The sequence below is a fragment of the Pecten maximus genome, chromosome 3 (genome assembly GCF_902652985.1).
Source record: "Pecten maximus chromosome 3, xPecMax1.1, whole genome shotgun sequence".
Lineage (NCBI taxonomy): Eukaryota > Metazoa > Mollusca > Bivalvia > Pectinida > Pectinidae > Pecten > Pecten maximus.
This window is the reverse complement of record NC_047017.1, coordinates 17786244-17803166: the sequence shown is the minus strand read 5'-3', so window position 1 is coordinate 17803166 and position 16923 is coordinate 17786244. Positions and strand designations below refer to the sequence as shown.

The 16923-nt window shown below is 34.9% G+C and overlaps 2 protein-coding genes across 2 annotated transcripts; both read right to left on the bottom strand.

Moving 5' to 3' along the window:
- Positions 1-4249: 4249 nt before the first annotated feature.
- Positions 4250-5996, bottom strand: LOC117322627 (solute carrier family 46 member 3-like). The gene is made up of 2 exons (XM_033877566.1): positions 4916-5996; positions 4250-4365 (listed from the first exon to the last, which is right to left on the bottom strand). Exons 1-2 carry the CDS (start codon positions 5994-5996, stop codon positions 4250-4252), a joined length of 1197 nt encoding a protein of 398 aa, XP_033733457.1.
- Positions 5997-8851: 2855 nt separating this feature from the next.
- Positions 8852-15193, bottom strand: LOC117323413 (solute carrier family 46 member 3-like). Its single transcript, XM_033878622.1, has 4 exons — positions 14121-15193; positions 11288-11371; positions 10803-10959; positions 8852-10122 (listed from the first exon to the last, which is right to left on the bottom strand). The coding sequence occupies exons 1-4, from the start codon at positions 15133-15135 to the stop codon at positions 10020-10022; spliced, it is 1359 nt and encodes a 452-aa protein (XP_033734513.1). The 5' UTR covers positions 15136-15193; the 3' UTR covers positions 8852-10019.
- Positions 15194-16923: the final 1730 nt, after the last annotated feature.

Sequence of the window (16923 nt, the reverse complement as noted above, 5' to 3'; positions counted from 1 at the left end):
TGGGTGTGTAGCCTCAGGCCATCAGAACAGTAAGATTATCTCCTGACCTGAAGGAAAGGATTGTAGCTCTCCATCTGAGAGGCCTTAATCAGACCAAAATTATAAACGAAATACCGATATAATTAAGGTGGAAATGTCAAAATAAGTTGTAAAACCATTAACAAACTGCTAAACAGGTTTTAGAAGACCAACTTTATTGAAATGAAGTTATTCTATACCGAAATTAGAAAGTAAAAATAAGCTGTTTCTTATAGCATTGTAACCTGTCTAAACTGTAAGTCATTGAGACTAAACGTATTGGTCGGTTTATGCAGGTGTCCGGTATGTAGAGGTGAAATGTTGAATGATACAAGTTCAGAAAAAAATAATGTAAATCAAATTAAGAAATGACGCAGTTCTTATCTTGTTATATTCAAAAATATAAAGACATTGCTTTAAAAAAAAATATTTGTAAAGAAAGAGATTAAAGTAAAAAAAAAAATCAGTATAATTCCCAATGGTATAATAAATGTAAATTCACCATTTCCCAAAACCAACCTATAGCCGTATACCCGTAATTAGTACACATTGTTCTCGTCCAGGAAACGGGATCATAATAGGAAACAGGAAACTCTGCCTGAGGTACGATTTGCCCCGTGGCAGTTGGACACTGGCAACCTATGTACCATTTACCTGTAAAACTTACCTGTTGGAACTACATCGTTTTCTATTCCTATGCAGTCAATATCTATCATCGATGTGTCACTCATACATTATATGTAACAGATACAGGTCATGAATGTACAATGGTTGTTCAAGACAATTATAAAATCATAAAGTTAAATGTTTAAACTTTTTCTAGTTAGATGACTGTGTGTACACCTGTCCTGATCTTCACACATTATAAGGTAAACTTGGAGGAAGGGGTCGGGGTCATTATTGGGGTCAGTGTGCAAGTCTGTCTTTTCTCCACACCCCTGTAATCACGCTTGATATACAGGTAAATATTGATTCTGGAAGTGGGGAGTGGGGATGGGGGGGGGGGGGGGGGGGGGGGTATTGTATCTTACATAACAGTTAAAATAACTCCATGTATGACCTGGATTTAATTAGGCAAGTATAACAAAACAAAAAAACAGTTGGTTTACCAAATGGAAATGTAAGTCTGATGTTACACTCTAAACAAAACTAGACATTGGATCCAGAATATGCTATCAAGGTGATAAAAAACAAGCTTTCTTTTGTATTGTATGTTAAGTAATATATATACTGTTGGAAGTAAAGTATTTGAAATATTAAAAACAGTTGTACTTTGAGTACAAGATAGTTCCAGTACACATTCAGACTCTACATTTTGAGAGACCACAAACAACTTGCCAAATACATTTCTGCTTATTCCCAATTTCTATTCATTTATGGCGTGGCTTGTTAAAATTCTTCAAATCAAAGGAATGCTGTCATATATTTTCCAACAAAGTGCCATATCTATTCAGTCACTTATACAGGGTTTTCTAATAAAAAAAATCAATTATATTAGATGCATTGTTTGTTAACCAAGTAAAAATGAACCAACGAAATTATATGGTATATACAAAGATAAAACAGTAACACATATCTTATTGTTACATGTTTTAGGAGTCTTAATTGTATATGAGTGTATACATCTATATATAAACATTATGTGTATATGTACTTGGTTACATGTACATGTGATACATGTGGACCAAGGTAGAATTGGGGCCTGATAGGACTCCAGGTAAACTTGGAGTACACTCCGAGTGCACTCCAAGTTTACCTGGAGTCCAAACGGAGTGCACTCGGAGTGCACTTTGTGTAACCTTTAGTCTACACTCAACTGTAAGTGTTTTCATCATAACAAAAGTCGCTTTTTCTGGAGTATAATTGTTTTAATTGTTTGAATAACCAACACAAGTAAAAATAGTCTTAATGAAAAGTTTTATATGATAAACAGACATTTATACAATAAGTGCTAAGAAATGTAACAGAAATTGTCGTTGAGATTATGTTTGTGAAGTGTTGGTTTAAGTTGTAACATACTCTATATATTTATACTATGGTATCTACGGGGAATATTTCCAATCTCATTATACTTTGTTGATATTTACCTTGATAATACACCTTTTTGCTTGTTGATAGAAATATTGAAAGTATTCCTTAAATGAATTTCTGTGCAATATTTATTTTCATAAATGAAAATATGATTGGAAAATACGCTATGATTTTGAATTGAGTATATCTTGTTTTTTGTTGGTTTTTTTTTTCGTTAGCGTTGACTGGTTTCGTTACGAATGGTAAATTTTTTTTCTTTGGCTTCTAGGTTGTTTCCGGCTTTTTTGCTAAATAAATCATTATATCTTGATATTTCCATTTGCTCTGCATTGTCTCTATAAACCTTACAAAACATTAAGAACGTTATCAGATCATAGTTCTCACACGATTCTCATTGGTTTAGTAATGTAAAGAAACAACGTGCGTGACGTCGTCCCTAAACATTCATGACATCGTTTTGTTGTCTGATGTCAATAAATTAAGTTTATTTTTAACGTTATAAAGGGGGAAAAGGAAAAAATGGTTACCGAATTAAAAAATAGTTATGCTACATAAAAGGTGAATATTCTTACGGTGTTATATATGGATTGAAACATCTTAATCAACTTGATGATTGAAGGTTTATTACCAAGAACTATATTCTTTTTCCGGAAGCTGTCGCATGTACTATCTTGACGTCACAAAAATAGGCCCCGTTTCAGTGCGAAATTGGAATTGGAACGCGATAACACTGTTACAGGTTAAAAAAAAGAAAGACGAATTAAAAACGGAAATTTAAATTAAATCATTTAACTGCCTTCTTTGGAGATTTATTATTATTTAACTCGCACTTTATTCAATTTAACTGCTATCCTGTGAGAACTATAGGACAATTACTTTCCAAAGGAGAATGCTAAATGCTTTATAAAACACTTCATACAAACATATCAGCACAGCATCAACCTATCATATTCACGAGTTGTTAAATATCACAGAAATGTCATTGTTTTTCATGAAGCTGAGCATGATGCACTTCTATTTTTAGAAATCCATTACACATTTTGCGAATGACCTTCTGATGTAACAGATATGATAATCTACTTCGAAAAATATTTAGATATTTAGTTTATCACAATAACAGAGAAATCTTTAAAAAAAAAACTGAACTTGCTGCTTCCTATCCCATCATTCCATCTTAAAATGCGCAGCCAAATAAAAACATTTAAATCGCATTAAATAAAGAAGCTACGTCATAGCTATGTCGTTCATACATCAATTCATACTTAACTTTTATCAATAATGTCTAATTCACTCACAAATCAGAAATTCCTTTCACGTGCTATTAAATGTCCGCATGCCTCGAATAAAAAATGAAGATTTAAAACAATTTCGAAGTGTCCTCTAGATTTCGAGCTAAATGAACTTTTGGAGATAAATGTGTTATCAGGAAGCCATCCTCAGTCTCCCTTGTCCTCTGTCAATACTGGGGTACCAATAACGTCTCTGGTCACGTTCTCATTCCCCCTCGTGGTCTGTCAATATCTGCGTACCAGTAATGTCTTTGGTCACATCCGCTAAAGGTGCGGTTTTCGATCCTGATCCTCTATTTATCATATAATAAATTCTGAAATAGAAAGACAAACAAAGCTCTTAATGATATTTAAGGAAATGTTTAACCTTGGTAGGAAATAAAAGATAGCTCCTCCAAACTGCTGGCGGAATAAAACGACTTTTTACAAACACTTTTTCTATTTGGCTTATTTTTTTCTCATATTGTAGTTCCAATTTCAGTTTTGATCTATCTATTTGTTGACATTAATATTTCGCCATTGACAAACATCGGACAATAGTACGCTGATAGTTATCAAGAAAATATACCTTTAAAAGGAGAAGATTTTTTAATCAACAACATGGTAGAACAGGGAAACAAGTCAGAAACAAACCAAACACTGTTATATAAAACTAAAATGATTGTACTTACAGTAGAAGGCATATTGTAAGGAAGGACAGCCCGGCAAATACGAGGAAAACGAATCCCCGCATGGTACCAACAGTTGCAATATAGATGGCCGACGCTCCAAGACCACTTCCCGTGTTTGATGCTATCTCAGCCACGGCTATTCCTGCGAACAGGGCTCCTAAAATGATAAATAAATTTAATGATTTGCATCACTTTTGTCAAGATACCATAATGTATCATATTTAACAAACGAGTAACGATTTAATCGTTGGAAGTGTTAAAGAGTCTCTTACCTTGCCTATCCGCGGGAGTAAGCTTGGATAGTATCGCTCTGGTCATCGGGAGAACGATCATACTCAGAAAACCTATGACTGGAACTGTAACAATAGAATTATAACATGTAAATCTATAAACTGTGGCCCACGAAGCCTGGGGTAATCACCTTGATTTCTGATAGTATTATCAACTCATATATATACTCAAATATAAAAAAACTGACCAACAAACAATACCAATGTGCAGTGGACACTAAAAAGTTTGTATTAAGGGAAAGTATTAAGACAGAATATCGTTAGTTCGATTTGTGAATCGATATGTATTTTACAAGTTAAACTTAAGAATTGAACATAGGAAAATACCCATATCAGACTGATGTAAAAGCGTTGAAAGTGTGGAACTTAAGTACCACAAAACAAAATGGTGTATACTCTACGTTGTTCGGTGTTGTCTAAACAATAGCATCCCTGACATATCAACAAAGATACGAAATACGAAGTATTTTAATGAGTCAGATTACATTTAACACGTCCTATTGAAGGAGATTTCATATGATTAGAAAACAAGGTCATTTTCCTCCTTGATATCACATTGAACCTAACCAATCAACAATGATGGCAATGTAGAATTGTGTGATGAAGTACAACATACCTAGAAATAACATGACATCGTTGATCGCAAATGCCTCCAAAACACAAGCTGCCATTCCAGAGATACCACTTAAAATGGCGACGCTTTCCTCCATGAAAAACTTTTGCAGAATCTTGACAGAGGCTACGCCTAAAATCATTTTTGCTAAAGTTGACATTGCTGAGTAATATCCAACTTTGACAGAGGTCCAACAAAATGGCGCATTCAACTGATACAAAATTTCTATAGTAGGTTTTCCTAAAATAGAAAACGCCGCAGTCATGAAAATAATTATTGCAAGTATATATTTGTGCCGCTTAGGAGAAGCTCGAAAATAAAATACAAATGATGCACGGGCATTTTCAATGGTTGACGTTCCGGATAACAACATGTTAGGAGGTCGTGAATTCGGAAGAAACAACACAACCACCAACATTGAACAGAATGCTGCTGCACACACACATATGCTTGCATAGAAGAATCCGACACTGTCAATAATGAACCCAGAAACGAATCCAGATACTGCCAAACCTATTCCGAGGGATGCTTCGAGAAGAGTTATCATCAATGTTCGTTGCTTTCCAGGACTTGTTACATCCGACATATAGGCGAAGCAAATCGACAGCAAACCATATAAACCGCTTCCTAAACTATACAAGAAGCTGCTGAACAATAAGTAGTAAACATCTACCTCAAGATAAATTATAACGCTAGATAGACATCCCGATAGAGTTGTTAAAGTTGTGATATATATCAAAATTCGCGTCCTTCCATACTTATCGCTCAGACCACCTATGACACCACTGACAATGACAGCGGGTAAATTTTCAACCAATGTTTTGTAAATATTAAACACCGAAGCAGCCTTCTGTACCGCCGTCCTCTCGCGGTACTCCTCTGTCGACGTGTTGAAGTTGCAGGTTGTCACATTCGAGGAAGAAAGAGTTGAGTTTGGAAACATTTCCTTCTGGAGGTACAGCACAACATACTGAGACGTCACAAGCGATGAGAGTAGGAAAGCGAACAAAATGAACATCAGCGCTACCGCAAGAAATCCGTGCGACCACCTCAGGGAACCATGCTGGGAATGATGCTTGTCCATGATGGAGATATTTGCCTTTAACGTTATACCTGTAATGGAATGTTAGACAGTAATAGACTGAGATGCCTTTACGTATACAGTGTAGTAGCTGATTATCTAGACTACACTATTATATAAATATAATCTGTTAGCTGAAACATTTGATGTGATTGGACTAGTTAAATCTAATTTGTTAGCTGAAACATTTTATGTGATTAGACTAGTTAAAACTAATTTGTTTGCTGAATTGTTATGATGTGACTGGAAGAGTGACAAAGGAGGGAACTTCGCAAATCGCTTAATATCCTACACATAATACTGATTGGCTATTTAAAGACAGCGCCCGCACCTACTTACAACCAAGGTTTTAATAGTCCAAAACTACTATAATGAACTGTCGTACAACATCACCATAGGTGGCCTGCTTTCCTGGTACATCATGTCGTAGAATAGTAGGAATAACCATATAGTTCACCCATCAACGCTTATTCTTTAGTGACGTTCCACTTGTCAATGCATCTGGTCAAAGTAATGCTAACGAAATGATAATCTGATGTAAAATACATTGATGGACTGTGTGTAGTCTGACATGTGATAAAGAATTAGGTCGAGTATATCGGTGACACAACCACCGACCTACAACTCCCTGTGGCGGATTGTGATAACATCCGTTTAGGTATCGTTACATTATTTTGAGAACCAAGTTAATGAAAACGGAAACTATAATTTCATTTCTGAAATTTTAACACATTACTTATATTTTGCATATTCTTGCATTGCTAAATTGGTATTCCCATATCATAACTTATATCTTAAAGCAATAACGCAGTATAAGAAAACAACACCGAATACTGATATTAAACGGCTAGATTCACGTGATGATAATTAAATTAAATGATTTAAGCACAGAAAAGAAGATTGTCACTATTTTGAATACAATTTTTCATTTACAGTAAATAGTTCACTCATCAGAAATAAAATATTTTATCGAGATTACATATAATGAAAAACACTGTCTCTAACGTGTTTTGCTAGTACATACGTGTGCTTTGACAGAACGTATAACATGGGTTTCACATTAAATGCAAAGATGAATCAAGACATATATGCATGGTAACACCAGCCTGTCAGTTCATTGGCGGTTAGTTTTTTTTTTTTTTTTTTTTATCCTTTTTTGAATTCTACAGGAAGAAACGTTTTCGGATGCATGTTCCCCTTTATCTGATTTTGACCCTCTCCACACTATGTATGAGCTCGAAGTTATCTCATACTCCCAAGCTCTGCGCGTCAGACGTATATTCCGGACGATGTCGCTTTTTATCACTAGTGTATGTGCAGCACAAATTCCATTTCCCCTGCTGAGGTTACACGAACACTTTGATACATCTGGGAGAAGAATGTAAATGCAGTCTTGCAACAAAGACATCACAATGTGCTACTAAGTTCCAATCTGTTTTCACATTCTCTTAACTAAAACAACATTTGTCGGTTATTAATTCTTCAACGAAGCTGCAAATGGTATACTCTGAGTTCAAGAGAGTTTTTTTTTATGTGAAATTCTATATTTCATTCCATTCTAAAGATATTATTATACAAAATTAATATCACCAAAATGTCTTTTGCAATTCACCTTCATATATCTTTCGTTCTAAATAGGGGCCTTCACAACAGATAAATAAGTGCCCTGTTGACAAATAAAATTTCTGTTAGTACATGGTAAAGCGATTTATCAAGTTCACATAAATGCTTGTCTGTTGCGAAAGAAACAAATGGCTTGGTAGTTTATGGATATCAATGTAGTAATTGTGTTGATCTTTCTTTGAGATTGAAATTTTGAGCTATCATTAGATCAGGTAGGGCCAACTAGATAAAATCAATCGTGAGGATAACACCTTTCACAGAAATTATTTAACATACAATAATAACTCATACGATTGGACATTGTACAAGGTTTATTGATAGTTCAAGCAACAGCTGTTTTAATCATCACTGCGTCCGTCCAATCTGGTGTGACCCAACATGTCGTCTACGTACAGTATATGTAGTGTTCAATTTATACTTGATATATCAAATGGATATTGCTCTTTTTTTTTATTTCATTTCTTATACTAGATATACTTATTTATAAACAATAAGGCAAGGACAGTCAAATGTAATTGCTGATCACAAAACAATTAAAGTACAAATACTGGCCTATGTTATCGACATCATGTCTATTGTCGTAACCTATAAACCTAATTGTTTACTAACACTGAAATTGGAAACCGTCATCATGTAGGAGGACACCCATTCGCTATTCGTTAATGATATCATATCATACATGGGTCACTTATGATATTGTAATACACATGCCGTGCGTTGCTATAAATCACATTATATACATATATGTACATTCAAAAATAATCATTAGGTAATACAAACACATTATAAATGATCAGGTATGCGTAATACCCACATAAATACATTATCATTGATCAGGTATATGTAATACACACATACATACATTATCAATGATCAGGTATATGTAATACACACATACATACATTATCAATGATCAGGTATATGTAATACACACATAAATACATTATCAAGAATCAGGTATACGTTATACACACATACATACATTATCAATGATCAGGTATACGTAATACACACATACATACATTATCAATGATCAGGTATACGTAATACACTCATAAATACATTATCAATGATCAGGTATACGTAATACACACATACATACATTATCAATGATCAGGTATACGTAATACACACAAACATTATCAATAATCAGGTATATGTAATACACACATACATACATTATCAATAATCAGGTATACGTAATACACACATACATACATTATCAATAATCAGGTATACGTAATACACACATACATACATTATCAATGATCAGGTATACGTAATACACACATACATACATTATCAATGATCAGGTATATGTAATACACACATACAGACATTATCAATGATCAGGTATATGTAATACACACATACAGACATTATCAATGATCAGGTATACGTAATACACACAAACATACATTATATAAATACTTAGGTATACGTAATACATACATCCATACATTATATAAACACTTAGGTATACGTAATACAAAAAAACATAGAATATTGATTTACTTGTACCTAGTATATAGTTTGTAGAAGTTTGTAAAAATAACTCGCTTCATTTCTTCTGAATGCATTATTCTATTGAATAAATTACACCGAACGAAATCACTGAGTAATTTTCTATCACACTATCTGGACTTTTTCATGATAATTTTTTCATAAGGTAACAGGAACTTTGTGGATGAGATTGTCTGTGTTGAACAACATATGCTTTCCGTGAAAATAAAATTGGTTTAAACGTACTCTTTAAAACGTGATAAATAATATTTGTGGAGAATTTTAAAAACATTAATTAATGAATCATTACTTCATTAGATTGAGCTAATTAATTGTTGGTGTAGTATAATCCTTTATGACATATAGGTCTTAAAATCAAATGCCAGGATTGGATTGAAAATTATAATAAATATGTCCATATCTCAATTACAATTTCTGCTTTATAACATTGCAAAGAAGAATATTTTAGTGATATCTTATGAGAACTATTGATTTTTCACTACACAGCAATGAAGTTCTAAAATAAAATCACGTCCATATCACAAAGAATCACATAACGAGAAGTTGTTAAAGGTTAACAATTACATTAGATATGTACCAACATTTCTATACCATTATCATATTACAATTAATAAGTGTAGGCAACTTTTCTTTAAAAATAATAAAAAAAAAAAAAACGCAACAAAGAAAAAGTTTAAGCTGAGTTAGATATAACTCAATTTCCAACACATACCACGTGATATTTCAAACATCCCCTTAAGATGCTCTTCTTTAGTGTACCTGTGTTCCATCATTAAAATGTCTCCTAACATGAAAATGGAGGACTGACCTCTGGTACGATTTTCGAAAAAGAATAAACATTTGGAAATGAACAGTATATGTTCTGTCAGAAAGTTAATCTCAGTCTCCCTCGTGTTGTGTCAATACTTGTGTACCAGTGGTGTCTGCGGTCACATTCGCTATAGGTACGGTTTGCGATCTTCTATTTATGATACGATAAATTCTGAAATAAAATCACGAATAATAACGTGTTAATTATTTGAAGACATTGTCCATATTACCGACACATACACACAGTGATGAGTGTCATTTGTAGTTCACAAAAATTAAGGTTTCCAACGACACAGGATCACCAAACAAAGGATTCCAATGACAAAAGGATCACAAAACAAGGGGTTCCAAAGACAAATAATCACCAAAGAAAGGATTCCAAAGACAAAGGATCACCAAAGAAAGGATTCAAATGACAAAGGATTACAAAACTAGGGGTTCCAAAGACAAAGGATCACAAAACAAAGGGCTCCAAAGACAAAGGATAACATAACAATGGTTTCCAAAGACAAAGGATCATCAAACAATGGATTTCACAGACAAAAGATCATAAAAAAAGTATTTCAAAGACAAACGATCACAAAACAAAGGATTCGATTCCAAAGACAAATAAGACATGCTACAGACATGGTATGGATACAAGAAGTGGTGATATGCTAACAACGTCACTTTCACTTTCGCTTTCCGTATACTTTGCACCGAACAAAGGAATGGTTTTCTTCAACAAATAAACAGATAAATTGTTCCATAGCGGCAATAGTTTATCATTTCCAATATGAAAACAAAGAATTTGATGCCGTAACGAAAAATTGATTCTCAATTTGATAAGATGTAAAAAAAATTTATACTTACAAGAGAAGACATGTGGTTACAAAGGACAGGCCGGCAAAACAGAGGAAGACGAATCCTCGCATGGTACCAACAGTTGCTATGTAGATGGCCGCCGCTCCAGCATTACTTCCGAGGTTTGCAACTATCTCCACAACAGCTATTCCGGCAAATAGGGCACCTGTAACGATACAAAATGGAATACCTACATTGGTAAATAATGAAATACCTACAATGGTAAATAAATTCAATGTGAGAGGAGGTTTTAGTGTAAGATTAGGGTGAGTTAAATTTGCTGATTTTAACTTGGGCTACGCCAATCTTTTAATATATGAAATTAAAGTATGACTTACCCCGTCTGGTAAAGTAAACTTAGTTTGACTTGGGGTAAGCTAATCTTATAATCACTGAAATCAACGTGTCATTTACACTGTCTGCCCGGTGAAGTAAGCTTAGTTTCACTTGGGCTAAGCCAATCTTATAATGAATGAAATTAAAGAGTCACTTACCCTGTCTGTCCGGTGAAGTAAGCTTGGACAGTATCGATCGAGTCATCGGGAAAACTAATGCACTTAGGAAACCAATTACTGGCACTGAAATAATAATAATCACAGATAAACATAAAAAAAATTTGGCAAAGATTAAGTTGTTAATGCCAAGCCTTTAAGAAATAAACGAAGAGGTTGGTCAGCCGTTTTGTCTATTCTTGTCTCAGTCAACTGTTTGCTTGAAATACTGAAATTAATGTTTTAAATATGACTGCATTTCCAGTACTGCATTGATGACATGGAAAATGAGATATTATAAAGTTATTGCCTGTCCTCTAGGAATATCACCATTCTCATGTTGACAAATTGTCGTATTGACCGTCTAAAACACAGTATTAGCTTTATCAAAAATACATCTGAAAGGTGTCTGCCATGCTGTCTAAATTTCAAGTCATATAAGAATAGCACCATTGATAGATTTATGATAATTTTCAGCAGATGTCATAAAGCAAACAACCCAACATCCGTTCCATAATAGTATCAATAATCAAAAACTAAGAGTTGATCAATATTGATATTTCCTTTCAGCGCAAGACAAAATGTCTAAACATACATTGTACATTTCCGTAAATAAGTCTACCAGTGCAAAAATTGGACATCAAGAACAGCTACACGTGAGTATTTTTAAAATGAAAAGGTTCAAATCTTTCTTGCATATTAGATCCCGACGATTCATGATAAAAAGTGTAATTCAAATTATTCAAAGAATTTAATAAAAGGTTTGAGGCATGACAATAATGGTTACATTAGAAACAGCTGTTCCAACATCTAAGGGTCATCTATATAGAATAACGTTGCATTTCGAATAAATATCTACAACTTTGCACAAAAATAGTCATGTAATATACCAATAATTTGCTGTAGATGATATCAGTGGTTTCTATAGAGCTTCTTTGTGGTAAGATGGAGCATGGAAGGATTCCAAGTCACACAAATTATGCTCATAAGTGTCTATAACACACGGAAGGAGCATTTGTTTGACCGGATTTGACTTCATGTACGTATAAGCACTGTTTTTGTTCTGACTTTGAATGCAAATGGCGTCTGTGAATAATGTTACACAAATACGGCATAAAGAAGGCAATACAAATGCTCCTATATCATACTTTTAAGACATCTGATCATAGTAAGAAGGATGTTTTTAAGATATATCAAACTGGTGAGTTTGGGGCCTTTTTTCGGAAATAGGCAGCTTTTACCCAAACTCAGCGGTTGAACATTTTTTTCCTAAAACAGACTGCTTGCCATGTCTAGAGTTCTTGATGGCGTTAAAATAAAATCAGTGTTTACGCATATTATGAAGTCAAATCTTGTCAGACCAATGCCCTGTCGTGTGCTCTAGATACGTGTGAGCAAAACGGCAAGGTTAGTTTGTGCAATATACAAAAGAGGTTATTGTGTCCCCCTGAAACATGCATTTTTCGCATGTTTTGTTTTTTGAAATTTACAAACAACTTAACAAATTACATCAACAGCAAGGTCCGCGGTTTTGCAATGATACAATGAACTAAAACATGATAAAGTTACCACCTCTGTTAAATTGTACTATAGTAGGAATTTATAGGCTTGTAAAATAGCATAGTTTTTACTTGATTTGCTGTTTAGATGCCCCTTAAAAAGACACAGGATTTCAGTATAAGAGATACAGTATTTATAGGGTCATATCAAACTGTACCATACAGCTATATTATCCATTAGGGGAGGCAAAAGACGCCATCCAAAAAAATCTCTATTTTGTTTGCTTCATTCATTTCTTGAACGCAAGTACCGTATTGTAAAGGTATCTTCTGAACAGCTGTGAAGTTTCACTCCAACATTTTCTCTATATACCACATATTTCTGGCGCAAGTTTGAATGGGAATAAAGGATACAAGATACAAGAAACTTTAACGTCGCATATATATAAACAAAGAGACTTAGTTCGTGCGAGCTATTATTGTGACAACCATAAGTATGATAACAAAATTAGACACAACAAATATTACATTAAGAGATATTACTGGTAAATTAACAGAATAAAGTTCATTTCACAAAGATTTTATTGAATTAATTTCAATGGGTATTGGGCAACAGGCAAAAGCCTATATAAGCCCTCTCCCTAATTTTGGAAAGAATAAAGTTCATTATAAATGACACGATTTAGAACAAACACTTGTATAATACCACAAGTATCATTCCAGACTACAGTTTATAAAGTATAAGTAAGTGCATTAAAATTAAATAATATCATTTTTCCATTTAAAAGGCATTAAAGGTTATCGTGAAAACTAATGCGTACTGAACTGTCGCCTTCAATGACGTTTAGCGACATATAAAGCTGTGATTATTATTCAATCGAGAGATACAGTTTGATGAGGATCACCGGGGAAGTTTTATAGTCAACATCAAGGTCTCATTTGGAAATTTTATACATGTATTCGCTTTAGTGATTTGATGTCAGACGTGTTCGTGATGCTCGTTGATATGTCAAATTTGTCCCCCAAAACATTTGTAATTTTGAGTCAGGAACTTAACTTTTACCTAGATTTGTATGGTAAGTGTTGTCGTGAAGCAGACGACGCTTACTATTTTGAAACACCTGATGTCATTCTCCTTGTACTTTTAAGGGTCTCTTTGAGGATTTCCATAAAAATCTACATGTATATTAAACCTTCAGGTCTTATCGATTTTGAATTAGAATTATGATTTCGTTATTATGTCTGCATTCTCCGTTGTAGCAAGTTTTCAAATAAAACGGCAACTTTTCCGTTGAAATACTTCATGTTGAAAAAAATAAAGAGAGTTTATTACTTACCCATGAATAGCACGACGTCTTTGATGGCAAACGCCTCCACCGTACACGCTGCTATGCCGGAGATACCACTAAAGATGGCGATTGTTTCCTCAGAGAAAAAATTATGCAAAACCTTGACGATTGCAACGCCTAAAACCATTGTTGAGGATAATGAAATCGCCGAGTAATATCCAACTTTGATAGAAGACCAACAAAACGGTGCATTCAGTTGATACAGAATTTCTGTACTTTGTTTCCCTAAAAGAGAAAGCGCCGCGGTCAAGAAAATAGTAATAGCGAGTATATATTTGTGTCTACGAGGTGATGCACGGATATAAAATGTAAATGATGCACGAGCATTTTCAAAAAATGACGTGTTTGTTATTAATAGTTCAGGAGGGCGTGAATATGGCAGAAACAACACAACCACTAAAACGGAACAGGCCGCCGAAGCACACACACATATATTGGCATAGAAGAAGCCAATACTCTCAATGATGTATCCAGAAACGAGCCCGGATGCTCCCGAACCAATTCCGATGGATGCTTCAAGAAAAGTAATCATCAACGTTCGCTGTTTTCCAGGACTTGTCACATCAGAGATATAGGCGTATCCAATGGAAAGAGCACCGTATAGACCTCCCCCAGCGCTGTACAAGATACTGCTGATTAAGAAGTAGTAAATGTCGATATCGAAATAAATGATAACACTAGAACAACATGTCGCTAGGCAACAGAATAGTGCGTTAAACGTTAGAATCCGGGTCCTTCCGAACCGATCACTAAGGCCGCCAATGATGGCGCTGGTAATGAGAGCTGGTATAGTATCACTTATTTTTATGAAAATATTAAGATGTGAGGCAGATTTCTGTACCGCCGTCCTCTGCTGATACTCCTCTGAAGATGTGTTAACATTACAGGTTGACCCATCCGACGCAGAATAACTTGAGTTCGGAAACATGTGTGTTTGCAGGTGATAAACTACGTACTGTGACGTCACCAATGACGAAAGAACCATACTGAACAAAAATAGCATTATCACTATTCCAAGTATTCCGTGTGACCACCTCAGAGTACCATGCTGGGTTTGACTTTTGGCCATGGTGAAGTTGAATGAAGTTTATACCTAAATTGGAAAATCGAAAGAGATTTATTACAGATCATGTTCCATCTCACAAACAATCCATGGTCTGAATTATAAAAACAAACTATAGTTGCGCTGTGTGTAGAACTGTACTGTAACTAAGTATTAAACGTAGGTGCGAGGTACTGTAACTAAACATTAAACTGAGGTGTGAGGTACTGTAACTAAGTATTAAACGTAGGTGTGAGGTACTGTAACTAAACATTAAACTGAGGTGTGAGGTTCTGTAACTAGACATTAAACTGAGGTGTGAGGTACTGTAACTAAACATTAAACTGAGGTGTGAGGTACTGTAACTAGACATTAAACTGAGGTGTGAGGTACTGTAACTAGATATTAAACTGAGGTGTGAGGTACTCTAACTAGACATTAAACTGAGGTGTGAGGTACTGTAACTAGACATTAAACCGAGGTGTGAGGTACTGTAACTAGACATTAAACGTAGGTGTGAGGTACTGTAACTAAACATTAAACTGAGGTGTGAGGTACTGTAACTAGACATTAAACTGAGGTGTGAGGTACTGTAACTAGACATTAAACTGAGGTGTGAGGTACTGTAACTAGACATTAAACTGAGGTGTGAGGTACTGTAACTAGACATTAAACTGAGGTGTGAGGTACTGTAACTAGACAATAAACTGAGGTGTGAGGTACTATAACTAGACATTAAACTGAGGTGTGAGGTACTGTAACTAGACATTAAACTGAGGTGTGAGGTACTGTAACTAGACAATAAACTGAGGTGTGAGGTACTGTAACTAGACAATAAACTGAGGTGTGAGGTACTGTAACTAGACATTAAACCGAGGTGTGAGGTACTGTAACTAGACATTAAACTGAGGTGTGAGGTACTGTAACTAGACATTAAACTGAGGTGTGAGGTACTGTAACTAGACAATAAACTGAGGTGTGAGGTACTGTAACTAGACAATAAACTGAGGTGTGAGGTACTATAACTAGACATTAAACTGAGGTGTGAGGTACTGTAACTAGACATTAAACTGAGGTGTGAGGTACTGTAACTAGACATGAAACTGAGGTGTGAGGTACTGTAACTAGACATTAAACTGAGGTGTGAGGTACTGTAACTAGACAATCAACTGTGGTGTGAGGTACTGTAACTAGACATTAAACTGAGGTGTGAGGTACTGTAACTAGACATTAGACTGAGGTGTGAGGTACTGTAACTAGACATTAAACTGAGGTGTGAGGTACTGTAACTAGACATGAAACTGAGGTGTGAGGTACTGTAACTAGACATTAAACTGAGGTGTGAGGTACTGTAACTAGACGTTAGACTGAGGTGTGAGGTACTGTAACTAGACATTAAACTGAGGTGTGAGGTACTGTAACTAGACAATAAACTGAGGTGTGAGGTACTGTAACTAGACAATAAACTGAGGTGTGAGGTACTGTAACTAGACAATAAACTGAGGTGTGAGGTACTGTAACTAGACAATAAACTGAGGTGTGAGGTACTGTAACTAGACAATCAACTGAGGTGTGAGGTACTGTAACTAGACAATCAACTGAGGTGTGAGGTACTGTAACTAGACATTTAACTGAGGTGTGAGGTACTGTAACTAGACATTAAACTGAGGTGTGAGGTACTGTAACTAGACAATAAACTGAGGTGTGAGGTACTGTAACTAGACATTTAACTGAGGTGTGAGGTACTGT

Excerpts from the sequence above, each read along its gene's own strand:
- LOC117322627 (XM_033877566.1), bottom strand. The coding sequence starts at position 5,996 with ATGGACAAGCATCATTCCCAGCATGGTTCCCTGAGGTGGTCGCACGGA. Across the intron at positions 4,366-4,915 it reads CGATGTCATGTTATTTCTAG|TTCCAGTCATAGGTTTTCTG; the intron begins GTATGTTGTACT and ends CTATTGTTACAG.
- LOC117323413 (XM_033878622.1), bottom strand. The coding sequence starts at position 15,135 with ATGCTATTTTTGTTCAGTATGGTTCTTTCGTCATTGGTGACGTCACAG. Across the intron at positions 11,372-14,120 it reads AGACGTCGTGCTATTCATGG|TGCCAGTAATTGGTTTCCTA; the intron begins GTAAGTAATAAA and ends TTATTATTTCAG. Across the intron at positions 10,960-11,287 it reads TACTTCACCGGACAGACAGG|GTGCCCTATTTGCCGGAATA; the intron begins GTAAGTGACTCT and ends GTATCGTTACAG.